Raw genomic sequence first — 14,278 nt, forward strand, 5'->3', positions numbered from 1 at the left:
CCAGCTTAATATATATTACAGAAAGGGAACTTTCGCAGTGCAATGTACCAAATGCTACATTTGAGCGTCCAGTGTTACTCCTGGTCCAAACAAGTAATTGAAGAAGTGAAGTTGACGGTAGCAATAGTGATTCCCTATACTGTTGCCTGCACTTACAAGCCATGTGACTGCATGTGTTCCATGCAGAAAGACCATTACAGCTGAACCACTTTAGCAGACTCAAAGAGAACCGTAATTAAGGCCGAAAAGTTGTCCGTATCTTAGCTCTGGACAGTTGTCCATTTCAATAAAAGAAGTGTCAAAGGCAAAAGACGGAAAACGTGCTCAACCACCCTTTGTGCTTTAGCAACATCTCCCTTACGATCTTTAACTACTAAACTTCCCAGCTTCTAAATTCTTAGAGACCGGTGCAGTTTCTTGAGCTGCTTGGTAGATATAGACCGTAACAGGCGCTGTAACCATAAGCTTCTCACAGCCCACGTTGTAAGTAAGTCCAGATTTGGTCATGCGCGAGGCTGCTGTTGCCTTCTTTTGTAATGCTATTTCACCACAGATATTTAAGCATAGATGCAACTGTCAGTAAGCACCTCTTGGTGATGGAGAAAAGCAGGAGGATATGTCGGAACGTTGTGTTTTCCTAGGTCACAGCCCGTGTTTTTCATTCCCACGTAACTCAGAGTTGTTAACTGAAAAGTGTCTGGCTTCATAAGGACAGCGAGGCTTGAAAATGCTTTTGAAAATGCCACTTACTGAATCAATGAATCCAAACTAAATGAAGCTCAACTGTGACATTTTTTCTCATTTCTCAAACTGCATCTAATGTAAGAAAGCTAAGAAAACAGTAGCACTGCTTCCCTTAATAGAAGACAAATCCCCCCCAACAGGTTTTGCTTTGAAATAAATGGACCATTTTTTGGAAAAATGTTTACATCTTAATACTGTTTAAAAATTCTAGCACAAACAGACATGTGTTCTGCAGATACACGAGCTGTTTAGGTAAACTAGAATATTTATACAATAATATTAGAATATATTGTTGTATGAAGTATAATTTGGTGACTGACACTGATTTGTCTAGACTTTGAAAGTGAACCACACCAGATGCTAAAAAGGAGAACGTAAACAATATATATGGAAATAATGAAGGCACTTTTCCCATTACCTGGAAGGAAGCACTAAAGTTAACAGTGCTCATTAATGACTGAATAATTTATCGAGCTGCTTGAGGTAATTGTGACTCTTCTCATTATCAAAATAGCCAGCTCCTTTGCATGTACCTAAGCTCTTAGTCTCCATAACCTTAGTGGCAAAGAGTTCTACAGGTTAGTCCAGTGTTATATACATACATGCAATATTATTTCTATGTGTATTTGTGTATATCTGCTGTTGTATATTCATATCTTTTTCCAGAAGCAGTTTAAACTATCGGCTTCTGGGTTTAATTGGCTACCTTATTTTTGGAACAGAAATACAGAGTGTGCTAAATAAATATTGTTATTTTATTCATTGTTTTATATACCAATACCAGGGTCATAGCCTCATCAACATTGCCCAGACCAATCTTTACTAACTTTCCTCACCTAGTTTTTTCCTGGGGTATCCAACAGTAACGCTAACAGATACTAGCTATGGATATAGTTGCCCTACATTTGGATGTAGCACTTTGCTGATTGATTTTCTAGACATTTGGGTTTGATATAGGGCAGGACAGCAATAAATATGAATACACATGCAATAAATAAACATGAATGCCATGCTACTCTCCAGGTATATCCACTGCTCACAGGGAACAGGGGGAAATGATCTCTTTGATCACAGATGAAGTACTTGAGCAAGAGTTTGAATAAAGACTTTGCCTTGATTGATTTAATTAAATCAGTTTAGAAACTGCTTGAGCAGTGTGCACACTGCAAGGATTTAATTAAGATCACTTCTAAACCAGTGCTGCTACACTGGGGCAAATGTGAGCACCCAGAATTCAGTCACTTTAGGCACTGGCAAATGTTTGAAATATCAGCTAATGTGTAACAAAATTACAGATGACAATCGTGACTAACATCCTGGGCCAGCTGGCATCTTCTTGTCTGATCCCGTGTTTTCACGAATAGTCAAAAGTTGACAGCTTTTAACTGTGGACAAAATGAACCAGAGATGATGCCGCATCTTCATGAGGCAGGAGGTCTGGAATAGTGATATCACAAAACCGGTCATAATGCTAAGCAGTTTTTGATAATTCTGCCTGTAAGATTTAGGGGATGAAAAAAAAAAAAAGTAGAATTTAAATGCCAAAAACCTGTGCCTGGTCTGTTTGAAGGTGTAGAGGTGAGTAGGAATTGCTCATGAATGATGAATCACTCACTGCCAGCGAGCCAGGCTCTGCTGGTTGCAGTCTAAAGTGCTCATGCCTTTTTGTTTCTTTCTGGTCTAGTCAGCACTAACAGTGTTTATGTGGGCAGTGCCCAGGTTTTGTTCATGGCTCGTTGGATTGCTTTTACTCATCTCCTCTCAAGGACACTGCAAGTCTTAATTCATCACCCTTCGTAAAGATTAAAAGCGTTACTATTGTTTGGTGACACTCTAATTAAACAATAATGACTAGGTGCAGGCATTTCCTAGAGACTAATAAAAGGCTGGAAGGAAGTGATGGGCCAAGATCTTGCAGAGAAATTGCTATTGCAATTGTGAGCTGAGAAAAAACAAGGGAAAATATGCAGAAAGGATTTTTTTAATGGATTACACAATTTTATTGGCATTGGAAAGCCAATGCATGCTCTGAAAAGAATGTACGTCCTGAAAGCCTGTCAGATTGTTTCAATCATCTTTCAACACCCTAGCCAGCTTAAAAAGTGAACTTGAAAAACATTTTACGCTTTTGCTGTGTTTAGCTCACAGTCCCTCCTTCCAAACATATCCTGTCAGAAATATTTATTTATGGGCCTGTGCTGGTATTTCAGCCACACGAGTCATTTTTCCTTCTACTGTTAAAACTAGTTTTCATGTGTTTCAAAAGCTAACCTATACTACTTTACTGACTTTTCAATAAAAATTGGAACAATTATTTCCTCAGTAAAGTCAACTTTACAGCAGTTTGAAGGCCCATTCCAACCCAGCATAGAGGAACATGAGAGCAAATGAAAGCAGCTAGCACATTGCAGGCTGGAACCATTGATTCTTAAGTTCTGTGACATCTTTGTTACATGTCACATTAAATCGGATTGAGTTCGTGTTTCCTTGTCCTCAATGCATATGTAGAAATACAGAGTTGAGAAGAACCTACTCAGTTCCTCTCCCACCAAGCACTAAGGCACATCACGTGTATCTGCAACTCAACTTTAATCTTTGCTGAGCCGATACTTGTCTATTTACCCTTTAAAAAAAACACGAATGAAACGTTGAAAAGTTTAAAGCTTCTACAACCTTTTTGATAGGGGTACTGCATTTAATGAGTTTTCTTCTGTTGCCTCCTTACCCTATTTATCACAAAGGTTTTCCCCCTGTCTAGTTTAAATTTTCTCTCCTGCAAATTAAGACAAATTATTCTTGTCTTCCTAGTAGTAAATATTGAGAAACATTGGTCAACTTCTTGTAATTAACAACTTTTCCATCGCCGAAAATTTAACTCACTCTTTTCTCCTCTTCTCCAGAGTAATACGTCCTGTTTAACCTTTCTTCAGAGGATGTATTTTCTAAACTTGTTGTATTTGCTGCATTTCTCTGAACTAATTGATGCAAAGTAACTTGTCTTAATGTGGGATACCCAAAATGGGATGTGGTACTTCATCTGAATCCTCAGCAGATTAATTACCCTCATGTCCTACAGATGTCACTTCTTTCAATACGTGCTGGACTGAATTTTGCCATTGTTTCTCTATTGCACCTTTCTGTTCAGACTGTGAGCCGCAGTAGCCCTTAGACCCTTTTTGACAGACCTGCTGCTTTGTCAGGTATTTCTAATTTTGTACTTAAGAATTTTTCTTCCTCTTGCCCTTAGCTTTTGCATTTGTATTTATTGAATCTGATCGGGTTATTTTCAGACCGTTTCTCCATTTCTAAAGTTCCCTCTGAGTCTGGATTCTCCCCGCCAAATTACTTTCAGCTCCTCTCAGGTACTGAGTCATCAAAACAGTTTGGAAATGTACATACTTCCGCCATCCAGGCTATCCAGTAATCTCAAATGAAATCCATTCCAGTGGAGACTGCTGTGTGCCCCTGTTCACAGTTGAACAGGCGATGGTAGCCGTAACATGAGTACTTCCACATATTTATAAAATCCTTTAAAATGTTTCCATCTCAGATTTTTATATTGTTTCCTTACTAAGCTGCCCATCTTTCCAGTGCATCAGAAAATTTTGCTGCTAAGTCTGTCACGTACCTTTCAGAAGTCATCAGGTGTCCTGCAGTCCTGTATTCCTTGACTTACTCTCCCAAGGTCCCATCTGTAAGTGTTGTGATTATTAATGAAGTTTTCTGAAGTCCCTCACCTGTGCTTTGCCCTTACTACTCCTTTCTTTGCATGGTGAACTTAATTGTTTTGTGATCACTTTCATTCAAGACACTTCACTCTTCTAGATTTACGACTACCTTCAACACATTTATTCAAAACCAGATCCAATATAGTTCTTCCCCTAATAATCTTCTCTGCTTTCCAGAACAGGAAGTTATTCCCATCTTGTGCCAAAGGCTTATCTATCCTATTTAATATGCACTTGGGCTGCAGAGCATGAAATGACAGTCATTAGGATATGCAATAGTTCCGTCTCTGTCTTTTTGCATAGTGGAACAATGGACAGCCTATTTCAGGAAAGGCTATTGCAACATCATGAACAATTACTGCAGTATTTCTGTACCTGCTTAGATCTGGCATAAACTTGCAGCAATTCTCTTTTCTCCATCTTTCCCACTACTGTTATGGCATGTAACCTCAACTACGCTAGAGGCAGATAAAATTCTTCCCTTTCCTTAGCCTGGATGCAAATGCTATTGGCTAAACAACTCACAAAATTCTTGGTGATTTTTCTAACCGAACAAAAGTAGAACAAGAGTTCACACCTCCACAGTATTTGAAATGTATTTTCAGCGAACAGCTTGTGAGTGCAAATAACCTGTCTGCAAAATTAAACACATTATAAGCAACACAACTGTCTTTATAAGTGGGCTTTTAAAGGTACGAGTCAGCCAGCAATGACATCTGTGGTTATCATAGTTAAACCATTTCAGTGTTTTAATGTGCATCAGCACGAAGACTGTTCAGTTGTGACCCATAAGACATTCTTTCTTCCCAGGCTCTCAGTTCCAAGGATTTTTTCCCTTCCCTTCAAAATTATAAGACTATATAAAGAAGGAAGTATTTTTAGCATAAGGACTGATGACCAGGGATATTTTTGCAGTTCTTTAAGACTCAAAAAATACACAGGGGAAAAAGCGCCATTGCTGATTTTATAGAACAACTATAACGGTAAAACATATGTCTGCAAATAAGCTAAAAGGAAAAAGATTTGAAATAAAATTATTTCTTGAACCTCAATGGCTGTGGCTTTTTTCATGACTTTTTACTGCTACAGGTAGTTTTGGGGAGTACCAATGCCTCTGGGGGTTTTTGGTGACGCTTGGATTTTTTTTGCGCTATTAAGTAATGTATTTACATCTCAAATGTACTTCAATGAAGGACGGTATATTCTAATTTGTATGCTGCTGAAATTAAGATATCATTGAGACTTGCCATTTGTGCTTGACCTTCAACTTTTGTCCTTCTTTTTATCTCAATAGCAGTTGTAGAAGCATGAGAGTAGCATTAGTGTTGGAATTTGGGCATTTGAGTTTTCTTGTAACAAATTTTAGGTTTCAGGAAGGGGAACGTTGTGCCACCAGTCAGATCTCTGTCGACTGTCAGCAGGCTTTTTATAAACCGTGTACCACAGTTTAAGAATTGCTGAGAAAGGCCACGTGTTTTAGTCACATGCCTAACTTCTTCAAGGAAGAAAGTCACTTTCTAAGGCTTATTCATTAAACAAGTTAGGATGGTGCCCTTCCTTCAAAAGGCTGCACAGAGCACACTTCATTCCTGTAAGAGAAACTTCTTAGGTATCTTTAGGACTGCTAAAGTTAGTTGTTAAAGCAAGGGTGAAATCAGGTTTTGTGTGTAAGAGAGAATGAAATCAACTAGACTGCTGGTGAGCTGGGAATAACCAGAAACCTGGACAATAGAAGGCAGGGAAGAGTTCAACTTCAAGAGGTCAAAATCGGATCTAAGACCACTCTTACAAAGCGAGCAGGAATATGTTACCCTATCGAACGAAGCAAGAGTCCTGATCATCAGGACAAACATAGGAGACTGTTCTTTTCCAGAAAGGAAACAGATTATTATTAATGTGAGGCAATTTACCAGGTCAAGATGCAAACAATTCCGAGCCCATTATAACGTCTCTCCTATTCCTTCCTCTAGGATTTGTACGTAGGAGTCTTACAAACACATCTGCCTTTATGTTTTCCCCACTTTACGTGGCTGTTTTGAACCGGCAAGGGCTGTTGTATCAACAAGCAGTTTATATTTTGTTTGATCCCAACGACGGCTGTAGTACAAATGACCGAATCTTGCCTTGCAATAAAAGACTCTTGACCTCAGGGTCAATGAGAGTTGCACTGGGTGTCACCGAAGCTGATGTCAGCTATTTGTACCTTAAGTATTTTCACCAGCTCGCTCCTCAGTTTGTTTCCATTTTAAAGTCAGAAATCAGTGACTTAGTTGTTTTCCACAGCTCCTTTTGTTTCTCTCCTGATTAGAATAGCTGACAGAATCCGAAACGAATGAAAACTTGTCTCTGTTCACAAGGTCAGTGCAAAGCCTCTACCGCTGCTTAGATCTTCAAAACCGGAGGAGATGTCAGAGAATGCACTTGCTTTCTAGCTGATTTGTGCCATCCCTTTGCACTAAGTGATTTCAGTCTTTTTCTTTCTTTGTTTCTGCCCCCCACCACGTCAACGTATTTTCCATGCCAACATGTTTCACAACATACCAAAATCTTTCTGCTATTTTGTATATATAACTAAGCAAACAAAAAAAGCCTTTCATTACTACTACTGCCTCTGATATGTGGAGCTGGGATATGACTTGATCCTAGAAAAAAGCAAAACCAAACCCAAACCAGTTGTCTCCTGGGGTTTTCTTAGGTTTTATCTCATCATAAACATTCTGTCTGGTTTTAGTAACTGTGTCTGAAACAGACTCCAGCAGGGTCAGCAGTATGAGACTAAGACACAGAATTTACTAAGATAGGAAGATTGTATAGCTACTTCTCTGTGTAAAATGATGTTTCTCACGGCTCCCAGGGGACCAGAAGGAAAACAAACATGTAACAATGAGGCGATAAGAGGGGAGAAAGAATTGAAAGTGCTTATGGGGAAACCCTTCTCTCTGGCAGTGCTTTGTTCACACTGACTGAATTATTACAAAATAGAAAATAACCCTCACATACCCGAATAAGGACAAAAAAAATTTACTGCAGTAATTGTTGAACACTTGAGAGTCTGTGTTACAAGGACACAGATCCGTGTGTTATAAATGAAGGTGAAGAAGAAAGAAGTGACAGTTAAAAAAAAAGTTTTAATATGTAAAACCCATATTTCTAGAAAAGTAGTATTTGTTTTCTTTCATTTCTAACACTCAGCTTGGGTAATTAGAATGAGAAGCGTTTGCCCAGAAACAGCAAGAGACATTTCCAAAACAACACTCGCACAAAGAAAGTTTTCCACTTCTATTTTGCCTTAATAACCACTTTCTGTAAGGGATATTGAACATTTTTGCAGGAAGCTCTTTTATTCTCAATGGATTGATTTAAAACCAATTTATGTATCGTACAGAGGAAAGAGTTTGGAGTAGGGAGAGATGTAAGGAGAGAAATGCTTAAGGAACAGTAATCAAGGTAAAGGCATTTGAACTATTCAGCAGTTTAAAGAGGATTAAATCATCACGTTTCAAACTCCAAGCACATGTGAAATATCTGATGTTTCATGTTCAAGTAGTGTTCTCAGCTAGAGCTTTCCTCCGTAAATCTTCAGAGTATTTTACAATGGAGTAAATAATCACTACACTAATTTTATAGATGGGAAAATTCTTCGTATATGGAGGTGAAGCAGCATACTTAAAGCTGCCTTATCCTGATTTTATAGACGTAAAACTTTTTTGTGTACTGAGGTGAAGCAGCATGCTTAAGGCCGTCTAGCAGCCAGGCGTCAGGAGGGGGACCCAGATTTCAAGCACTGTGAAATAAAGTCATGGATACATGATCTGACACAAACTATGACTCTCGCTATCTTGACACTGAGAATACAATTACTGTTGTCTTAAAAAAACCCAACTCTGGAGGTTTGCTTTTGTGAAACTAACTGTGAGAGAAGTTTCATGATGCATATTATGTGCAGAATAAAGACAGTAAGTGGAATAGTTTATGTGCCATTATAGATCTGCCATTATGTAATTATTAACAAAGGAATAACGTATCAGCATTTTAGACCCCAGGCAATAAAAGAAAGGAAGCAGCAAGACGTACAATATTGTGATGGAGACATACACAGCATGTGACTGGGACTTTTTTGTTTTCTCTCCTGTTTTCATGCAGTGAAAATTCATTGTTGACTCCACAGCCATAAAAAGCAGAAGCTGACCTTTATTGCTCGTTTATTTTTTTTTTTATAATGAAAGCTTAATAACTCCTATGATTTCACGATTCATCTCATCAAGTTGAAGGTTTAAGAAAAAAACATTGTGTAGCACCCCTCGTCCCCAATAATCATAACTGATATCCCGGCTTCAGTGCAGCCTCTGTATCAAGATCCCCCATCTCCTCCACCTTTGTAGCTGATCTCTCCTCACTTTAGGATTCATACTTTTGATTTTCTGTTCTTTGCCACTGGATTTTTCTTCAGACCATCTACTGTTTTACATCAGCCAGGAAATAACCCTGCTTGTGGGTACTTTCAAAGTTTTCTGTTGTTTTTTTTAAGTAGCGCAAAGACCTTTCTGATCTGTTTGTCACACTGTCAAGCATGCGTTGCATTAAATAGGTTGGTATTGCTGCACGTATTCCAGGTGCAGGAGACTGAAGCATCCCTGCTCTGCTTGAACCAAACGAGAGGTTTCATTTCAGTAAGGGGGAGCAAAGTTTACTTTGGGTTTCATACCCTGAGTGAATGAAGTATCACAACTCTTCCCTTCTGGAAATTAATGTATCTTCTGGAAATGTCAAAATGCTGTTCTGCTCAGGTGAGGAATTAAATCAAAGTTAGTGGGCCTATTCACATATTCCAAATTATCACTCATTTATCTGCTTGGAGGATTGGGCCCATATTTTTTAAGTGGTCTGTCAAAACGTCTCTATTATTCAACTTCGTTGACCTACACTTAATAAAGGGAATTGTTAACACGAAACCTCCTCACAACATGCTGGCGTCTTACAGAAAAACACCATTCAGGCGCCAAGTTTGCAACTAAATGGGCTGTGGAACACCGCAAGGTAGCTGCGGCGAGTCTCTTTGAGATTACTCACGAGACTACTCAGTTCTGTGGCGACCTACGCATTCATGACCATAACTCGGTGTGCAATACTGATATTTGCCAGCGATGCCCAGTAGTTGACCTCTGTGTCCTCTAGTATGTCAAGACAGAGATTAGTAGCATTAATGCCCGTATAACAAGAGTGCTCATTTTGTCCGGCCTATAAATAACTGAAGCAATAATTCAATCTCTTACTTTAAAAAGAACAAAAATACATGGGTGGGTATAGGGACCTCCAAAACAAATGAAAACTAACCAGCTAACCTAAAAGCCAATCCTACCCTCTCGTAGTGAATTTTAGCAAATACATTACTTTTACGGAGGACGACCAAAATTGCATTACTCACCGGCACTAAACTTATGTGCTTTTAACCTAGCTGCATTTTTTCTCAGAGACATAATTAAAAGCGTATATCTAAGGATCGCAGGCATATATCACTGTAAGAATGCCCTCATTAACGAAATGCTGCTGATCGTGCCATTCCTCTCACAGTACTCTGTTCCTTTCATCTGCAGTCAAAATGCCTTTCTCTTCTAAGGAAAACTGTGAATTAGTCTCTATATGCTGCTGAAAAATTGATCTCCTGTAACTGAAAGGATGGCAATGACTACAGAAAGGGGACTACTAACGTAAATAGCTGTATCAGTGCATTAAATGTATGACAAGTTGTCACTTCAATAGACTCATATTGTGATTTTGTGACCAACTGTGACTACGGCAGTATGATTAAGTCAAAAGTAATTTGATTACTGAAATGTTATCCCAAAGATTTAAGCTTCTGACTTCTCCAGAGGTTTTACTGAACCGACGGCCGCAATTGGTATCCCTCCAGAACCTATGTGTTTGGTGTGAAAGGCTGTGTTGTTAAATTCCCACTGTAGAAGCCAAAAATGCAGCTTCGTACATTCATATGAGAGATTGACAGGAGATGCCATACCAGTTTTGTTTGTAGTGTATGATTTCATTCCGTAAGGGGAAAAAAAAATGCACGAGTACCTCATTTGTATTTGCTCAGAGGGGACTACCCAAGGAAAGCAGGCTTGGAATGAAGTTACCTTTTCAATGACTCTCATCTCTCACCATTTTTGGATGACTAGAATCACCGTTTAAGTACAAAAACTGGATGTCATTGGCATTGCGGACAGTTTGAAATTGGGTTTCAGTCAGAATACGAATTTGAATTGGAAATTTGAGATAAACGATTTGGAAGTGTAGGGTGTTTCACAAGTGTTGTCTGTAGGGGACTGTGACCGATATTGCCTTCAACAGCCATGCTTGCCATCTAGCAGCACGGCGGTAACAACATACCTTACGGCCAGTGGCTCCCTGGCTGCTGTGGCTCCGTGCCTTTCCAATCAAGCCAACAAACTTAAGCGAGGGACAGTGGGACACGGGGCTTCCTGCGGTTTGGAAACCGTTTTTCAAATACAGTTCTTGTTTTCCTGAAAATTTCACAGGTGAAACAAAGCCAGCATTGGAAAATTCCCAGGGTTGCTTTGTCAGTGTCTATAGGGAAGATGTCCACAGTGGGTACATTTCACGGCAGGAAATTTACAGCTGATGTTTTCCCGTCCAGATCCATCCTTTTACCACTTTCCAGTCAGTTACCTCCTAACCTCTGCTGGGTGCATGCGTGGAAACCCGCCACTGGCCAAGCTACATTTGTCAGCAACGCTTTTTACAGCGATTTCCCCTACTGGAAGCACTCTACAGACCCCAGAAGGTCTACAGGCAACCGCTGGCCTGACCAGTGGGTGCAGAGCCATTTTACCGCACCACGCTGCGCCTCTCCCTAGATCCCTTCCACAGGGTACGTCCCCGCCCCGGGCTGGGTCAGCGAAGCGGGATTCTTGCCGGGGCCGAGGCTGAGGGGTCCCGTCTGCCCCACGCGTGTTTCCCTCCGAGCCCCGCGGCGCCTCAGAGAGGTGGCGGGCCGGGGGGGGGGGGGGAGCGGCGCGAGGCGACTGGAGCCCCTAACGGTCGCCACGCGCGCAAGGGCGTGAGGGAGCGCGCGAGGCCGGGGGGCGGCGGGTCGCGCGCGAGATTTCCCCCGCCCCCGCGCCTCCGCTCCCGCTCTCGCTCCACGTGCTCGCCCGAGGCTGACAACCTCACTTCCGCCCAGGCGGCGGGGCGTGTAAGGCGGGTGTGTCTGTGTGAGTGTGTGAGGGAGCTGGGGCCGCGCATGCGCCGTCGCGCCGCACACTGGCGAGGCGGCTTCTCCCGCCCCCCCCTCCCCCCCCCCGCGCCCGCCTTCCCCGTCCCGGCCGCCGCGGGGCTGTGGCGGGGCCGGGCCCGCCCCCTTCCCCTTCCTCCTCCTCCTCCTCCGTCGCCGCCGCGGTCGTCGCTGCGGGCGCAGGCAGCCGGCGCCGGCGGTCGAGGAGAAGCGGGGCGGGGGCCGCGGCCGGCATGTGAACCGGGACAGCCCCCTCCCCGCTCCGGCCAGCAGCCGTTGGGGCAACGGCCGCCCTTCGCCTCAGGCTCGCAGCCCTCCCGGCGGCGGCTTCTTTTTCGGCCGCCTTGCGCCGCGCGGGGCCGGGCAGCCGCCTGCGCCCGGCCCCCCCCCCCCCCCCCCCCCCGCCCCGTCCCGCGGGCCCGGCGGGGCCCCGCTCGCCATGAAGAAGTTTTCTCGGATGCCCAAGTCCGAGGGGAGCGGCGGCGGCGGCGGCGGCGGCGGGACGGCGTCTGTGGGCTCCGGCGGCGGGGGCGGCGGGGGGAGCGGCGTCGCCTTGGGCAAGGTGCTGGCCGTCGGACGCTACCAGGTCACCCCCGAGGAGGTGCTGGCGGAAGGTAACGGGGTGGCAGGGGCGGGGGGGGGAGCCGGGCCATGCGAGGTGCCCGTGGGGCAGGTTGGGAGCGGCCGAGGCCGAGCGCGGCCGTGGGGCCGGGCGGGGGCCCGCTGCCCCGCTCCTCGCCGGGACGGGCTCTGCCAGCCGGCGGCTGGCTCTCCCCGTCCCTGAAGGGCTGCTTACCCGCTGTAAGCCGGTTAAGGGGGTTGGGGTTGGTGGGTTGTGGGTTTTTTTTTTCTTGTTTCGGTTGCTGGCTGGTGCCTGGGGCTCGTTGGGTGGCTTAGAGTTTGCTGGCGTTGAGTAGACCGGTCTGAGGTGTCCGAGAGAGAGGTGGGCTGCTGGCCGGGCTGGCAATTCAGCGGGTGAGATCGAGGCGCTGTGGCCAGGAACCCGTGAGTCCGAATAGGGCGGTTTAATCCCGTAGTAGGCTTTACCAGCTAATCTGGAAAAAAAAAAACCAAACCGACAAAACAAACCCCAAACTGTGATCTTCCTTGCTGGAATGCTGTAGGTTTCTGGCAGGGTCACGAGTGAGCTTGCGGCGCTAGTAACTTCTGCTGTAGAGGATTGCTGTTCTCTCCTTGTTGCGAGGTGCCTGACTTCTAATTCTTGCCGGTAACTTGCACTTTACCTCGTTGGACCTCCATTGGGTCTTAAGGAAGAGTTGCGTGAATTCAGGTAGTCTTAGAATTGGCTAGACTTTGTCAGTCGTACGACTTTAGTAGGCGCTGGCATGGGCCATTGTCAAAACAGCCATATTTGAGTTTCACTGTGTGCGTGTGGGAAACTGTGCAGTGTTGAGCTCTGATAGTTGGTGGCAGCCGATGTTGTAATGTATAAAGTATAATTTGCTTCCTAGGTCACCGAGCACAGGGCTAGTCCTGTATACTTTGTAGCTACTGAGTTTCGCAGCACTGCAACACGCTGCTTTGGATGTTGTGGGTAAAATAATTTATCTTTGTCATTTTTATGTCTGTGTATTGCTTAGACCAGATTATGCATAAATGTGCTAGTAAACTTTCATTGCTTATGTGCATTTCTCGATGGAGATGTAAGATGCGGTTTTAACAAGTACATGCAGATACTATTTAAAATAAAAATGTTTAGGTGGTACTTACATTTTTAATTGCTCTCTGGAAAAAGTTTTTTAGTAGAATAGTGGAGTTGGTGCTTAATATTTAGAAAGCAGTGTTTTGTCTTTGGCTTATGAAAATGAGGTCAGGGCTTAGCCAGCTGCATACCTGGTTGCCTAAAATATGAGTGGTCCTTGCCGAGAGCTCCTTCGAAGTCATTGTGGTCTGACAGAAGATCAGTTTTCTGCAGGGCTGGCTGCAGGATAGAGACTTCTTAAAAAGATTATGGACATAGGCTCCTGGGTAAATTGGGAAGTTAACACAAAAACCATATACATAGTGGAAAGCAAGAAAATTGCATGGTGCTTGGTTCAGTTCTGCATATTATGAAAAGCTTTCTCATAACGTGCTGTTTTAAGAGTCACTATAGATGCCTTTTTTTTTTTTTCTTAGTGTTTCTGTAGCTTGTAGAAACAAATTTGTAGCCCTTAAGGGGTTGGAGGCAGGGGGAGTATGCATTTCAGCAGTTGAGTGTTGTGCAAATTGGCTTCCTTACTTTCGAGACCGAAACGGAAAGTTTTCTACAGCTTTTGTGTGGTCTCTTAAATATGTATGCCTAGGACTAGAACTGATAAGAGTCAGGGCAGTGTAAATCTGCTGCATCTTGTGAAAAATCTTAAAGCCAACACCAGACCTATTCAGTAGGGAGGACCCAAAAAGGCGTAGAGGAGAACAAAATAACAGGTGGCATAACTGCATGGTCGAGGTAGTAGGGAAGTGAGGCAGCTGGGGCAATGATACTCTTATGAGTCTGCTGACTGTTGGGAAGCAGCTGGGTTAACAGTGTGTGTGTGTGGGCAGCAGATGT

At 43.4% G+C, this 14,278-nt stretch overlaps 1 protein-coding gene across 3 annotated transcripts in view; it reads left to right on the forward strand.

Annotated features, from left to right (window-relative positions):
• The first annotated feature begins 11,857 nt into the window (after positions 1–11,857).
• The window catches only part of BMP2K (BMP2 inducible kinase), a 66,980-nt gene continuing 64,559 nt past the window's right edge, over positions 11,858–14,278 (forward strand). Inside the window, exon 1 of one of the 3 annotated variants that reach the window (XM_069778840.1) lies at positions 11,858–12,338. In XM_069778840.1, coding sequence (XP_069634941.1) covers positions 12,164–12,338 — 175 coding nt within the window. In that variant the 5' untranslated portion in view covers positions 11,858–12,163. The remainder of the gene's footprint in view (positions 12,339–14,278) is intronic. The other 2 variants (XM_069778823.1, XM_069778832.1) reach the window with 2 other exon arrangements.

The sequence above is a fragment of the Haliaeetus albicilla genome, chromosome 1 (genome assembly GCF_947461875.1).
Source record: "Haliaeetus albicilla chromosome 1, bHalAlb1.1, whole genome shotgun sequence".
NCBI lineage: Eukaryota > Metazoa > Chordata > Aves > Accipitriformes > Accipitridae > Haliaeetus > Haliaeetus albicilla.